This window comes from Gorilla gorilla, chromosome 19 (assembly GCF_029281585.2).
Source record: "Gorilla gorilla gorilla isolate KB3781 chromosome 19, NHGRI_mGorGor1-v2.1_pri, whole genome shotgun sequence".
Taxonomy (NCBI): Eukaryota; Metazoa; Chordata; class Mammalia; order Primates; family Hominidae; genus Gorilla; species Gorilla gorilla.
The window spans coordinates 22,892,260-22,907,426 of NC_073243.2; the positions used below are offsets into that span (position 1 = coordinate 22,892,260).

Sequence of the window (15,167 nt, forward strand, 5' to 3'; positions counted from 1 at the left end):
CTTCTTCTACAGCTTCATTGTTATGAAACTGTCATACTATAATTATTTAAAATGTAATTAATCAATTAACTAATTTATTAAAAATATATAGTGAGCACCTTCCATGTGTCAGGAACTGAAACAGGAACAGGCAGGGAATGTACACAACGGCCAAGTCCCTGCCCTCAGGGAGGTTAGGCTGCTGCTCTCTAAGTCAACAGCTTTACTCTTGGAGTGGGGCTTCCTGTCCACATAAGATGCTTTGAGGCTGTGGCTACTAGTGTTGGATTCCACTCATAAAATGTCCATGCTTGAGCCTGGCCAGCATGGCGAAACCCTGTCTCTACTAAAAATACAAAAATTAGCTGGGCGTGGTGGCGGGAGCCTATAATCCTAGCTACTTGGGAGGCTGAGGCAGGAATATCGCTTGAACCCGGGAGGCGGAGGTTGCAGTGAGCCGAGATCACGCCATTGCACTCCAGCCTGGGCGACAGAGTGAGTCTCCGTCTCAAAAAAAAAAAAAAAAAAAAATGCTTGTGGGGCCAAATGTAGGAGGGGCTTTGCCAGAGAAGTCCTGTGTGGAGACGGAGTCCCAGGGACAGATGAGACTGTGAGTGTCTGCCCTGGGGAGCAAAAGGTGGCCCAACCAGGGGAAGAGGGCACATTCTGGCTGAGAAAGGAAACAAAAGAACCAGGATGGAGAAGCAGAGCGGAGTGTCAGGTGAGAGGGGTGAGGCAGAGGCATCAGTGAGGAGGACAGGGGTGTTGGGAGCCGCAGGGATGAGGAAGCCGTTGAGGAGCAGAGTGTGAACATGGCTAGGTCAAGAGGTTTGAGAAAAGGCTTCGAGCAGTGAGGGTTGTTAGAGACTGGCTTTGCTGAGCTTCCTGGTTTTGTGAGTTATGGCCAAGCACAACCATGTAAACATTGCCTCATAAATCAACGATAAGATTCTGAAGAGTGAGAAGCTAGGCCAGAGTTAGCCTAGTTATGCCATTTGCAAGCGCATAATGGGGTTGAACTTGCAAGACACATTCTCCCATCGAGCTGGGTACCCCCAAAGGTATTGTGTCAGGGGAGCCGCACAGATGCCCTTGGTGTTTATGGATATGAGGGCACACAGTTCACCAGCTGTCCTTTTTCTGTGAAATAAGGGATTGTATTCAAATAACAGGATTTCATTAAACACTAATGATCAATCTTTACATTTCTTTTTTTTTTTTTCTTGAGACAGAGTCTCACTCTGTCGCCCAGGCTGGAGTGCAGTGGCGCAATCTTGGCTCACTGCAACCTCCGCCTCCTGAGTTCAAGCAATTCTCCTGCCTCAGCCTCCCGAGTATCTGGGATTACAGGCGCCCACCACCACGCCCGGCTAATTTTTGTGTTTTTATTAGAGATGGTGTTTTGCCATGTTGGCCAAGCTGGTCTTAAAATCCTGACCTCAGGTGATCTGGCCACCTCGGCCTCCCAAAGTGCTGGGATTACAGGCATGAGCCACCGTGTCTGGCCAAGTATTTACATTTCAAATATGAGAGAAAACAAAAGTTGAGACAAGAGGTAAAGAAATGCTGTGTGTGTGTAGGAGGTAGGAGAGGATCAGGAAAACTAACTAATGGGTACCAGGATTAATACCTGGGTGACAGAATAATCTGTCCCACACTCTCATGACACAAGTTGACCTATGTAACAAACCTGCACATGTACCCCTGAACTTGAAATAAAAGTTAAATTTTAAAAAAATGCCATATGTGGCTGGCGCAATGGCTCATGCCTAGAATCCCAACACTTTGGAAGGCCAAGGTGGGAGGATCGCTTGAGCCCAGGAGTCCAAGATCAGTGGGGGCATAAGCAAAAATTAGCCGGGCATAGTGGTGCATGCCTGTAGTCCCAGCTGCTCAGGAGGCTGAGGTGGAAGGATTGCTTGAGCCCAGGATATTGAGGCTACAACGAGCTGTGATCGTGCCACTGCACTCTAGCCTGGGCGACAAAGCCAGACCCTGTCTCAAACAAAAAAAAAAAAAAGAAAGAAAAGAAAAAAGAAATGCCATATGTGAGCACCGGTTGGTGGCTACCTCCTTCTACTCGCCAGGGGTCAGCCAGCGAGAGTAGATACAGCATCAACTTCAGTGCTAAACAGTCTCAAGTTCAAACCCTGGAGCATTTTGCCATGTGACCTCAGGCAGGCCATTGAATTTCTCTGAGCCTGAGTTTCCTCATCTACTTAAAAAACCCTTTCCTAGCATTATCGGGCAGCTGATGACTCACGCAAAGGTCCTCACAAAGAATGAACAACCAAGAAGCATTCTTGCCCCCTTCAAAACAATTGCCTCATAAAACTTGATGAAGATAGTATTTTCAAAACAAATTTAGCAGAGTGATGTAACAGTTTTAGTTTTTAAAACATTTTAACCTTAACAAAGGGCTAATATAGGCATACAGTGTAAAATTCAAAAGTTATTCTACAAAAGGATAGAGAATGAAAAGCCTGCTCCTCTGCTGTCCCCTAGGGGACCCAGTTTCACTCTGAAGACAGTCAGTGTTTCAGATTCTTGTATAATATTCCAGGAATAGACATATATGTCTACTTAAGTATCCTTTTTTTGCATAAATAGTAGCATACTATACATATTGTTCTATATATTCCAAGTGTTTTCAAAATGATTAATTTTTCCATTATAAAATTATTGATCATTTTAGAACATTTGCAAAATGCAGAAAAGTAGAATGAAGAAAAAAATACTCCTAAGAATAACCACTTTTAATGATTTGGTATATTTTTATCACTTCCTCCCCACCCTCCATTTCATTTGGTTGTTTTCCTTTAATCTTTTAAATCTTTACTGGGTATTTTAAAATGACAAAAACACTACATGCTCACTGTTAAGAAAAACAAAAGATTAATGCAGAAGTATGTAAAGAAATGGCTGGTATGGTGGCTCATGCCTGTAATCCTAGCACTTTGGGAGGCCAAGGTGGGCAGATCACCTGAGGTCAGGAGTTCAAGACCAGCCTGGCCAACATGGTGAAACGCCGTCTCTACTAAAAATACAAAAATTAGCCGGGCATGGTGGCATGCGCCTGTAATCCCAGCTACTTGGGAGGCTGAGGCAGGAGAATCACTTGAACTCGGGAGGCGGAGGTTGCAGTGAGCCGAGAATGCGCCATTGCACTCCAGCCTGGGCAACAAGAGTGAAACTTTATCTCAAAATTTAAAAAAAAAAAAAAAAAAAAAAAGAAGCTTATAAGGGAAAAAGTGAAAATTCAGCACATATCCCCAATCCCTAGAGGTAACCATGATTATCATGTAATCAAAAATATATCCTGCATATATAAAATAGAATCACATCATGAACGGCATTTTTGCAACTTGCCTTTTTTTTTGAATGTGGAGACAGGGTCTTGCTATGTTGCCCAGACTGGTCTAGAACTTCTGGCCTCAAGTGATCCTCCCACCTTGGCCTCCCAAAGTGCTGGGAGCCACTGCACCCGGTCACACCTTGCTTTTTTTTAAGGTTAACAATCTGTGTGGGGGATCTTTCATTCTGTATGTGTAGAATTACTTAACTCTTTTTCCTGGCTTGCAGTATGAAATCATAGTATGGCTGTACTGTAATTTAATGAACCAGTCTATTGTTGATGGCCTTATAAATTGTACAGTTTCTGTAAGGTTCTTGACTATTCCGTGCTGGTGGATTTCAACTGTGATTCCCACACTTTGTTCCCTTCCCTCTGCAGCACTGTGTTTACTGACATTTGAGCACAGTGTCCATCTGGTTAGGATAAACCAGGAGACAACTTCTCTGTCTGCTATTATCATCTCTTGTCTGGAATACCTTCTGCATAATCTTGATAGCAGAGCTTATCAAGGCAACTTTGGGCCAAATATTTATGGCTTGGGTTTATCTGAAATCCAAATAATGGCGAAACACGTCTTCCAGATAGAAGAGGTGCCTGTTTCTGTCCTTTGGGGATTGTTTTCCAGAGAGATGTTATAGGATACTTTACATTTTTGTGGTTTTAAGATAAAACTGCCTCAATCCAGTAAATAATGGAAGGGAAAGAACACGATCACAGTGAAGGATTTTGAAAGTCTGGGCTCATCACCAGTAAAGAAATCCAAGTCAGTTACAGCTTCCAAAACTTATTAACACTTCAAGGAAGTGAAGATAACTTTATCAGATTTGCTCTTTGTGTTCAAGCTCCAGTTAAGATCTTGAAATAAGCAGACCGTTCAAATGTTCTGATGTTCCTCGGAATTACCTGGCTCTCTTAGTCCTGGAGCCTTCCAGTCCCTAATAGCACTTATTTAATCCCACAAGGGGTTTTGGTATCCCACCTATATCCCAAATATTTGAACTCTGAAGTCCAAATTGGCTTTTATCACGTTTTACGGACAGAACAGCTTCACAGATTGCACTTAACACAAACATATTCCAGATGTCATCCACACCCTGGCTGAAGGAGCTGTATTATCACCCTGTGTAGAGCAGAGTAGAATTTCCTGAGAGGAGGAGACGAGATACTGAGGTCTGTTTTTTGTTCCTAGAGCTTCTCTCTCTTTTCTCCCTGGTCACAGAGTGCCTTTTCCCCCTGGGTCAGCCCGCTCTGGGCTCTAAGCACTCAATTCCTCTGGCTTTCCTTTCTACCTCTACTGCCTGACCACTTGTTTGGAGATAAATTATGAAGTATTTTTAAAAAGTCATCCCCCAGACAGATTTTTATTTATTTATTTTTTTGAGACAAGGTCTCACTGTGTTACCCAGGCTGGAGTGCACTGGTGCAGTCTTGGCTCACTGTAGCCTCCGCCTCCCGGGCTCAAGCAACCCTCCCACCTCAGCTTCCTGAGTACTGGGAACACAGGCGCCTGCCACCATGCCCGGCTAATTTTTTCTATTTTTGGTAGAGATGGGTTTTCACCATGTTGCCAAGGCTGGTCTCGAACTCCTGAGTTCAAGCCATCCACCCACCTCAGCCTCCCAAAGCGTTGGGATTACAGGCCTAAGCTACCTTGCCCAGCCTCGCCACACAGATTTTTTTTTTTTTTTTTTTAAAGAAAAACTGATATTTGTCAATGAAATAAAATTTGCATTCTGGAAATTTCTTGACAAACTTCAATTAAAGACTGAACATCATTCAAAGGTTCTCCCAGGATTTTCAGCTCAGCATCAGGAAGGTATTGTCTGAATTCATCCTGTTGACTGACATATTAAACTTGGATAATTTGCCTTAAAGTTATCTTGAAAATCTTGCCTTGGCCGGGTGCAGTGGCTTGCACCTGTAATCCCAGCACTTTGGGAGGCCGAGGTGGGTGGATCACCTGAGGTCAGGAGTTCGAGACCAGCCTGACCAACATGGAGATACTCTGTCTCTACTAAAAATACAAAATTAGCCGGGCATGGTGGCAAGCCTCTGTAATCCCAGCTACTCAGGAGGCCGAGGCAAGAGAATTGCTTGAACCTGGGAGGCAGAGGTTGTGGTGAGCCGAGATTGCGCCATTGCACTCCAGCCTGGGCAACAAGAGCTAAACTCCATCACAAAAAAAAAAGAAAGAAAAAAGAACATCTTGCCAAGATGAGAGAATGAAGAATTTGTTTTGGTGCAATGTTGGCCAGCATACATGCCCAAGTAGTCTTGCTCAGATGTTTATCAACAGTGACAAATCCAAGACATCCAGTTTGAAGGACATGATAATACGTTTATGCTACTAGAAATGTTTCTGTATCTATTCACACACTTCCAATCTCCCCATATCATTATAACACAACTTTTTGTTGCATTGATGTTTAGGGCTTATCTTATTATGACTCTATTAGGATTGTTCACTGCTGAGTTGAGTAATTTTACATTGTTATAGTTCTTTTGCTTGTACGATGTTTTGCTCAATTTGGAATTTAAAATTACCTCATTATTAGGCCAGGTGTGGTGGTTCATGCCTCTAATCCCAGCACTTCAGGAGGCTGAGGTGGGTGGATCACGAGGTCAGGAGTTCGAGACCAGCCTGGCCAACATGGTGAAACCCCGTCTATACTAAAAATACAAAAAATAGCTGGGCATGGTGGCGGGTGGCTGTAATCCTAGCTACTCAGGAGGCTGAGGCAGGAGAATCTCGCTTGAACCCGGGAGGCAGAGGTTGCAGTGAGCTGAGATCACGCCATTGCACTGCAGCCTGGGCAACAGAGCGGGACTCTGTCTCAAAAAAGAAAAATTACCTCATTATTATCATTATTACTATTATTATTATTTGAGATGGAATTTCGCTCTGTTGCCCAGGATCTCTGCTCTGCTTCCCAGGTTCAAGCTATTCTCCTACCTCAGGTGATCCACACACCTCACTCAGCCTCTCAAAGTGCTGGGATTACAGGTGCGAGCCACTGTGCCCGGCCACCTCATTATTTTTGCTAGCGCAGCATTCACTATCACTAAGTCCTCCAAACCAACCAATAAAACCCCTTTGAGTAGTATTTTTCCTCACAATCTGACATGCTGGGTATTGGTTTCAATGTTTTTCTTAGATCTGGTTTTTTCCTGTCCTCCTGCTTCTGTCCAACTGGTGTTGTTTTCAAGGCCTGTTACAAAGCAGTTACCCTGGGACTTCCCTCAGCCTCTTTCCTTGTTTGATTTCATGTTTCCTTTGTCTTCCTCTTTCTTGGTTTACGCCTTTGTTTTGTTGGTGTGTATCCATTAGAAGCTTCCTAAGAAACGGTGCACGGGAGGTAAATCTTTTGAGTTTTTGCATGATTGACAACTGTTTTCCTGCCCTCTGCTTGTTGTACATTTGGCTGGGTTTGGAATTCTAGCCGATTTATAGTAATTGTCTTTGGCTTTGGCCTCTCTCTTTTACTTTGGAGGCTTTCCTTAAATGCCTGGTGATTCATTGCTCATTTATACTTTCAAGAGGCTTACTCACTTTGAAGATATTTTAGCAGTTTTAAAAATACCACATACGTTAGTGGAGATCTTCAGGGTTTGAAAAAAACAGCATTTCTTCTTCCACAATCTCTTAAAGCCTGTATCACAAATAAGTGAGCACTTGAAAATCATTTCATTCTTGGAGGATTCTTCTCCAATAAAGACGGTAAAAACACAATCCTTTGCAAAGTTTGAAATGTGTTATTATCTTCAATATTGTTAATTCAGTGCTTGCCTGTAGAAAAGACTAAAAAAATTCTAGAATTTTCACCTCAATATTCTTTCCAAATAACATTTCAGCAGTATTTAGAATGCAAAGTTTCTTGAGCACATCTTCAGATTGTGGGAACGTTTATCCTTTGTGATTAAAAAGTGCAATTTTATTTTAAAAACCCTGCAGATTAAAAAAAATCAAGTTATTTATTTATTTATTTATTTATTTATTTATTTATTTATTTTGAGGTGGAGTCTTGCCCTGTTGTCCAGTCTGGAGTACAGTGGCACCGTCTTGGCTGACTGCAACCTCTGCGTCCTGGGTTCAAGCGATTTCTGGCTAATTTTTGGATTTTTAGTAGGGATGGGGTTTCACCATGTTGGCCAGGCTGGTCTCGAACTCCTGACCTGAAATGATCCACCCACCTTGGCCTTCTAAAATGCTGAACTTACAGGCATGAGCCACCACACCAGGCCAAGATTTTTTTAAAATTTTATTTTAAAAAATATTCCATATTTTCTTCTGGTATTTTATGATTTCATTCTCTACATTTAGATGTTTGATCCATTTGAAATTTATTTTGGTGTAGAGAAAGAGGTGCAGATTCAAACTGAGTTTTATATTTCATTGTTTGTTTGTTTTTTCCAGATGGCTAGAGCCATCTCATTTAGAGTTGACCCAATCTCATTTAGTGAACTACTATCTTTATAGTAACACATTCCCGAGTATATTCGTGTCTATTTTGGGATTCTCTATTCTGGTATCTGTCTATTCATGTGCAGGAACCAAACTGTTTTAATTATTGTCCTCATTACTCTTCTTTCTTCAGAGTTTTCCTGGCTATATTTAATATTTATTTCCCATAAGAATTTTAGAATCAATTTGTTTAGTTCCAAAAATAGTCTCATTCCTATTTTTATAGGAATAGAGATTTGGTTAAATTTATAGGTTAACTTTAGAAGAATATCTTTATGATTTTGAGTCTTTCCAAGAATAGTTGTGGTGTGTGTGTGTGTGTGTGTGTGTGTGTGTGCGTGTTTTGAGACTGAGTCTTGTTCTGTCATGCAGGCTGGAGTGCAATGACACGATCTCAGCTCACTGCAGCTAGGACCTCCCAGGCTCATTGATCCTCTTCCGCCTCAGCACCCCAAGTAGCTGAAACTACAGGTGTGAACCACCGTGCCTGGCCAACAGTGTTTTTTCTTTCAATTTATTTAAGTCCTGCCTTTTCCCCTTAAGTCATTTTACACACACACACAATTTCTGATTAATTTTTGGTATTTTATTTTTGTTGTTGTAATTGTTATTGTCTCTTTTTCTTGATGATAATATCTACCTAGTCACAATTTTTGTATTGAGAACTTTGATTTTTATAAATTAATTTTGTACCTAGCAACTTTTACGAATATGTTTAAAATCATTTTTTCCTTTAAAAACATTTTTATTATGAAACGTGTCATAGACAGAGATATACGTAAAACTTGTATGTTCAGGCCGGGCGCGGTGGCTCACGCCTGTAATCCCAGCACTCTGGGAGGCCGAGGCGGGCGGATCACGAGGTCAGGAGATCGAGACCATCCTGGCTAACATGGTGAAACCCTGTCTCTACTAAAAATACAAAAAATTAGCCGGGCGTGGTGGTGGGCGCCTGTAGTCCCAGCTACTCGGGAGGCTGAGGCAGGAGAATGGCGTGAACCTGGGAGGCAGAGCTTGCAGTGAGCTGAGATTGCGCCACTGCACTCCAGCCTGGGTGACAGAGCAAGACTCCGTCTCAAAAAAGAAAAAAATTGTATGTTCAGTTTAACAAATCATTATAAAATAACACAAAATAAAACACCCTTGCAAACTACTGCCCAAGTCAAGGATTGCCAGGAGTCCTAGAGCCTCTCCTACATGCCCACTGAATAATTATTTTTCAGGTGAATTGTTGTTAGCACTTAAAATTCAGGAGATTTTACATGAAAAACCAATTTCTGGCCTCTCTTGAAAAATCAGAAAATGCATCCACACTGGGCCCACATTTCCAGATGGCAACAATTGCCTGGAGCATGGAGCATGGCTTTCTTAGCGGGAGCATGTCCCCTTCAGCTCAACTTTAAGGCCAAGTGTCAGTTGCCATTTATCATCACACTTGAGCCACACTTGCCTTGGAGGTAGGTGTCTGAATTTCTGAACTTTGCTTTAGCATATTAAAAACAGAAGGAGGTTGGATGTCGGAAAGTAAGGCCGAGGAAGGATGCATGCTTCTGGTGTAGGCGGTGGGATGGTACCCTTCCCTGAGACAGGAGCGCCAAGTTTGCAGAGAAGATGATGTGCTTGTTTCTAGATACATTGAGTTTGAGGTGCTTGTGCACGAGCAAGCAGGGCAGAGCTATCTAGTAGACAGTTGCACAACGAAGCCCAGAGCTCAGGTTAGCTGTGCAGGTTTGGGGATCATCAGCTTTTGGAAGGCAGCCGAAGCCATGGGAGTGAAAGAGATGACCAAGGGGGAGTGTGCTGGATGTGAAGAACCTCGGGGAGTCCGCATTGAAGGGAGCTGCAAGGAAAGCAGATTCTTTACTGTATCCCCAGCGCCTAGCTGAATGATATTTACATGGGACACTGGAGAGAGGAGGATACTTCTACTGAAAGGAAGGGCAGAAAAGAGGACCGTGGTCCAGAAGCCAGGGAAAAGAGTGCGTTTGAAGAAAGTGGGGTGTAGTCCACCATGTTAAAACCTACAGGCTTGCTGGGCGCGGTGGCTTACGCCTGTAACCCCAGCCCTTTGGGAGGCCAAGGCGGGCGGATCACCTGAGGTCAGGAGTTCGAGACCAGCCTGGCCAACATGACGAAACCCTGTCTCTACTAAAAATACAAAAATAAGCTGGGCATGGTGGTGCGCACCTATAGTCCCAGCTACTCGGAAGGCTGAGGCAGGAGAATCACTTAAACCGGGGAGGCAGAGGTTGCAGTGAGCCGAGATCGCACCACTGCACTCCAACCTGGGCGACAGAGCAAGACTCCATCTCAAAAACAAACAAGCAGAAAAACCTACCGGCAGATCAAGGAGGATAAGGCCTGGGAGGCATCCATGGGGTCGAGTGCTAGGGGAGGCTTGGTGAGTGTGATGAGGGCATTTGATGGGTGGAGTGGGAGCCGGATCTCAGGGATGAGGAGGGAATGGGGAGAAAAGAGCGAGGGGGATCTGTGGACGACACTCTTTAAAGCAGGCAGGCCGTGAAGGGGAGGACAGGATATGGCACCTGAAGAAGGACAGGAGTTGAAGGGGCGCGGTTTTTTATCCTTTTAATATTGTAGAAACTTGGCCAAACTTAAATGATGGGAAGGAACTAGTAGATTGAAGGTATAGGAGAGCTGGAAGAGGGCATCTGAAAGGGAAAGGAAGTTATACTAGAATAGGCAGCCCAGGCTTCCAGTTCTAGGTGCTTCGGGAGCCGTGGCTTAAGGTGCAGACATGGCCAAGTCCACACCATACACAACCAGTCCCGAAAATGGCACAGAAATGGTATTGAGAAACCCCGATCACAAAGATACAAATCTCTTGAGGGGGTGGACTCCAAGTTCCTGAGGAACACGCGCTTTGCCAAGAAGCACAAAAGAAGGGCCTAAAGAAGATGCACACCAACAATGCCAAGGCCGTGAGTCCACGTGGCGAGGCTCTCAAGGCCCTCGTAAAGCCCAAGGAGGTTAAGCCCAAGATCCCAAAGGGTGTCAGCCATAAACTTGATCGACTTGCCTACATTGCCCACCCCAACCTTGGGAAGCTTGCTCGTGCCCGCATGGCCAAGGGGCTCAGGCTGTGCCGGCCAAAGGCCAAGGCCAAGGATCAAACCAAGGCCCAGGCTGCAGCTCCAGCTTCAGTTTCAGCTCAGGCTCCCAAAGCTGCCCAGTGCCCTACAAAGGCTTCAGAGTAGATATCTCTGTCTGCCAACGTGAGGACAGAAGGACAGGTGCCGCCCACCCCGGGCTGCCGTCTGCATGGGGCTGGGGTTCTCCTGCGCTATTTGTACAAATAAGCCTGAGGCAGAAAAAAAAAAAAAAAAGAATAGGCAGCCCAGGAAGAAGGGTTAGCCTTGGGCGGGAGGAGGGACTCTCCTATCATAAATGGGAGAAATTGTAGCGTGGAAACAGGTAAGTGCATACGTTTTACAGCCGGAAGTGGATGGAATTCTCACCTGATGGCCTTTTATTTCTGTGATGTAGGAGGTGAGGCTTTCTGCAGAGAGGGCAACAGGGCAACAGGAAGACCAGGTTTGAGAAGAGTGGAAAGGATTTGCAGGTAGTGACTTGGGAGAACGGGAGGGAGGGCAGGTTAGGGAACAGGGATGCAGCCTGGAGAACCCAGGTGGGACAGGCTGAGTCACGGTGGTGCCAAGCTGTATGGTCATGTGACCTTCTCCAGCCTTTCCCACAGGGGCTCAAGGGGAGGACAGTTGGATTTAGCCAGCACTGGTGTTTTGTCAGGAGGTTTAGACTAAAGAATGAGACAAAGTGAGTGAGGATTGGCGAGAGAGTGGCTAAAATAAAGGATACCAAGGTCTGTGGAGGAGGAAGTGAAGTAGGGAGGGGGTTAACAGGAAGAAAAGCCAGGGGTCAGCGGTCTGAAAAATAAGCAGGTTGAGAGAACTTGAGGACCAATACTGGGATGCAGGGGAGGAAGCTGGGCCCCGGGAGCAGGAGGTCTGAGTGGGTTTTCTCAGACGTGGAGCGGTTGTGAACAGCAAGCTTCAGGGCGTGGCAGCTGGAACAGGAAGGAGGAGGCCACTGGATATGAGGTGGCAAAGGACACTTAAGATGAAGGCTTCATATGCAATTTAAAATTGCCTGGTATCTCTCTTTTTTTTTTTTTTTGAGACAGTGTCTCTGTTGCCTAGGCTGGAGTGCAATGGCACAATCTTGGCTAACAGCAACCTCCACCTCCCAGGTTCAAGCGATTCTCCTGCCTCAGCCTCCTGACTGATATCTCATTTAATAAAGAAAAAAAGGCCAGGAGTGGTGGCTCATGCCTGTAATCCCAGCACTTTGGGTGCTGGGTGAGGTGGGTGGATCACCTGAGGTCAGGAGTTTGAGACCAGCCTGGCCAGCGTGGCAAAACCCCACCTCTACTAAAGATACAAAAATTAGCCGGGTGTGGTGGTGGGCACCTATAATCCCAGCTACTCGGGAGGCTGAGGTGGGATAATTGCTTGAACCCAGGACGTAGAGGTGGCAGTGAGCTGAGATTGCGCCACTGCACTCCAGCCTGGGTGACAGAGTGGGACTCCATCTAAAAAAAATTTGAAAAAAAGAAACAAGTGAATTAACTAATTAATTTATTTATTTTGAGACAGAATCTAGCTCTGTCAGAACTCCTGAGCTCAAGCGATCACCTACCTCAGCCTCCCAAAGTGCTAGGATTAGGTGTGAGCCAGTGTGCCTGGCCCCAGTGAAATTCATTTTAATACTTGATCCAACATTCCCCAAATATCATTCCAACATCAATCAATATAAAAATTATTAACGGGATATTTTCTATGATTTCTATCTATTTATAATGATTATTGTTTTAGAGACAGGGTCTTGCTCTGTGGAGTGCAGTGGTGCGATCTCAGCTCACTGCAACTTCTGCCTCCCAGGCTCAAGCGATTCTTGTGCCTCATTCTCCTGAGTAGCTGGGATTACAGGCGCACGCCACTGCGCCCGGCTAATTTTTGTATTTTTTGTAGAGATGGGATTCCACCGTGTTGGCCAGGCTGGTCTCAAACTCCTGAGCTCAAGTGATCCGCCTGCCTCGGCCCCACAAAGTGCTGGGATTACAGGCGTGAGCCACCATACCAGGCCTCTGCTTCATTTCTCATCTCGACATTTCCCTGTGCTTCCCAGCCTCTCCACCTGTTCGATTGTTGCTCTAGTTTATCCCCTCGTGCGGTCCCCTCACTGCCTGGATGCTCTCTCTCAAAGGTCCCTTCTGATTCTCTTTGTGGAAATTGACTACTGGGAGCGGCTGCTGTTTGAGACGCCCCATTACGTGGTGAACGTAGCTGAGCGAGCCGAGGACCTGCGCATTCTGCGTGAAAATCTGCTACTCGTTGCTAGAGACTACAATAGGTAGGGCTTCAGTCCTCACTGCAGCCCTTCAAGATGCTATTTTATTCCTTCTTTTTCTCTTATCTGCCCTGTAATGTTGTTCATTTTCTACAATTCCTGTCCTCTACATCTTTTCCATCTCAAAAAAAAAAAAATTGTCTCCCACTCTTACGGCCCTATCATTATTCCTATCCCTTGTAGTTTTATTTTCTAGCTGCAGGGTGGAGAGTAAAGCCAACCAGGTCCCCTCCCACCCCACTGGTCACTTGTACCATATATATTGTAGCTCTGGGCCAGTTCTCTAGGAATGAGACGGGCTGGCATTAGGATTATGTGCACAGAATAACATCAGACTCATTGAACTAAGGCCCTGCTGCCCCCATCCCTGCCTCAGTTTCTGGACTGCCTTGGTATTCTCTCTGGAGTGAGGCTTTGTTCTGGGTTAGGTACTGTCTTAGTCTGTTTGGGCTTCTATAACAAAATGCCATAGACCGGGTGGCTTATAAACAACAAACATTTATTTCTCACAGTTCTGGGGGCTGGTGAGTCCAAGAGCAAGGCACCAGCAGATTTGGTGTCTGGTGAGGGCCTGCGTCCTGGTTCATAGGTGACTGTCTTCTTGCTCTGTCCTCACATAGTGGAAGGAGACAAGGGAGCTCTCTTAGGCCTCTTTTATGAAGCCACTAATTCCATTCATGAGGGCTCCACCCTCATGACCTAATCACCTCCCAGAGGTCCTAACACCATCACTGTGGGAGTGGGGATTTTAACATATAAATTTGGTGGGGACACACACATTCAGACGATAGCAGGAAATTTCTCAGCCCAGTTAAAGTCCAAGGAGGTGCAACCAGCAGTCTTGTTTGGGTGTCTAGAACTGCAGTGTCCAACATGGTGGCCTCCAGCTGCATGTGGCTATTTCCATGTAAATTAAGTAAATAAACTTAAAAATTTGATTACTCATTGGTACAGACCACATTTCAAATGCTCCATAGCCATATGCGATGAGTGGGTGCCATATTGGACAGTACACATCGCATTAGGTTGGTGCAAAGTGATTGCAGTTGTTGCCATTACTTAAATGGCAATCACTTTTGCACCAACCTAAGAGAACACTTCCATCATTGCAAAAAGTTCTTTTGGAAGTACTAGTCTAGAATCTAGTCTAGAATCTAGACTAGTGGTCTAGAAATGTTCACATTTCTCCACTGTTTCCTGAAGTGGAGGAAAGATCTTCAGGGCTTGTCCCCTCTGGATACCAGGCCTCTCTTATGCACAGGATTATTGCCATGCTGTCCCCAGATGAGCAGGCCCTATTCAAAGAGCGTATTCGGTTCCTGGATAAGAAGATCCACCCGGGACTCAAGAAACTGCACTGGGCCTTGAAGGGGGCCAGTGCCTTCTTCATCACGGAGTGCCGTATACATGCCAGCAAGGTGGGCCATGGTCCTTAGACACTAAAGGTCTGCAAGGCTGACGGGTCATTTATACCTGAGTGTTGCATAGAGATTGGGAAACCTGGGGGTAGTGTGAAAAGAATTAAGTTTGCTTGGGGAAGGACTTTTTTGTGTGTCATCCAGTCTAGCTGGAGAACAAGTGGGAGGGTAGAATGAGGTCCAGATGGTCTCTTCCCAAGCTGAAACTCCCCCATGACGGGGCCTGACTCTAGGTGCAGATGATTGTGAATGAGTTCAAGGCATCCACTCTGACCATTGGCTGGCGAGCCCAAGAGATGTCAGAGAAGCTGCTGGTACGCATTAGTGGCAAACAGGTATACAGGGACCTGGAATTTGAAGAGGACCAAAGAGAGCATCGGGCAGCTGTACAGCAGAAATTGATGAACCTGCACCAGGATGTGGTGACCATCATGACCAACTCCTATGAGGTCTTCAAGAATGATGGTCCTGAGGTAGGGTTCCTGTGGCCAGGATGTTGTGGTTGGAAAAACCACAGTCCCCCAGTTCCATCAGGCCATTCTCTTGCTCCCCGACCCTTTTTTCT

The 15,167-nt window shown here is 45.2% G+C and overlaps 1 protein-coding gene and 1 pseudogene across 2 annotated transcripts in view; both read left to right on the forward strand.

Moving 5' to 3' along the window:
* DNAH2 (dynein axonemal heavy chain 2) overlaps positions 1-15,167 on the forward strand; it is a 117,894-nt gene that overhangs the window by 27,501 nt on the left and 75,226 nt on the right. For both annotated transcript variants that reach the window (XM_055367403.2, XM_063700590.1), the window contains exons 15-17: positions 13,041-13,187; positions 14,446-14,602; positions 14,836-15,075. In XM_055367403.2, the coding sequence (XP_055223378.2) occupies positions 13,041-13,187; positions 14,446-14,602; positions 14,836-15,075 (544 nt within the window). The remainder of the gene's footprint in view (positions 1-13,040; positions 13,188-14,445; positions 14,603-14,835; positions 15,076-15,167) is intronic.
* On the forward strand, positions 499-11,017 carry LOC109023863 (large ribosomal subunit protein eL29-like; annotated as a pseudogene).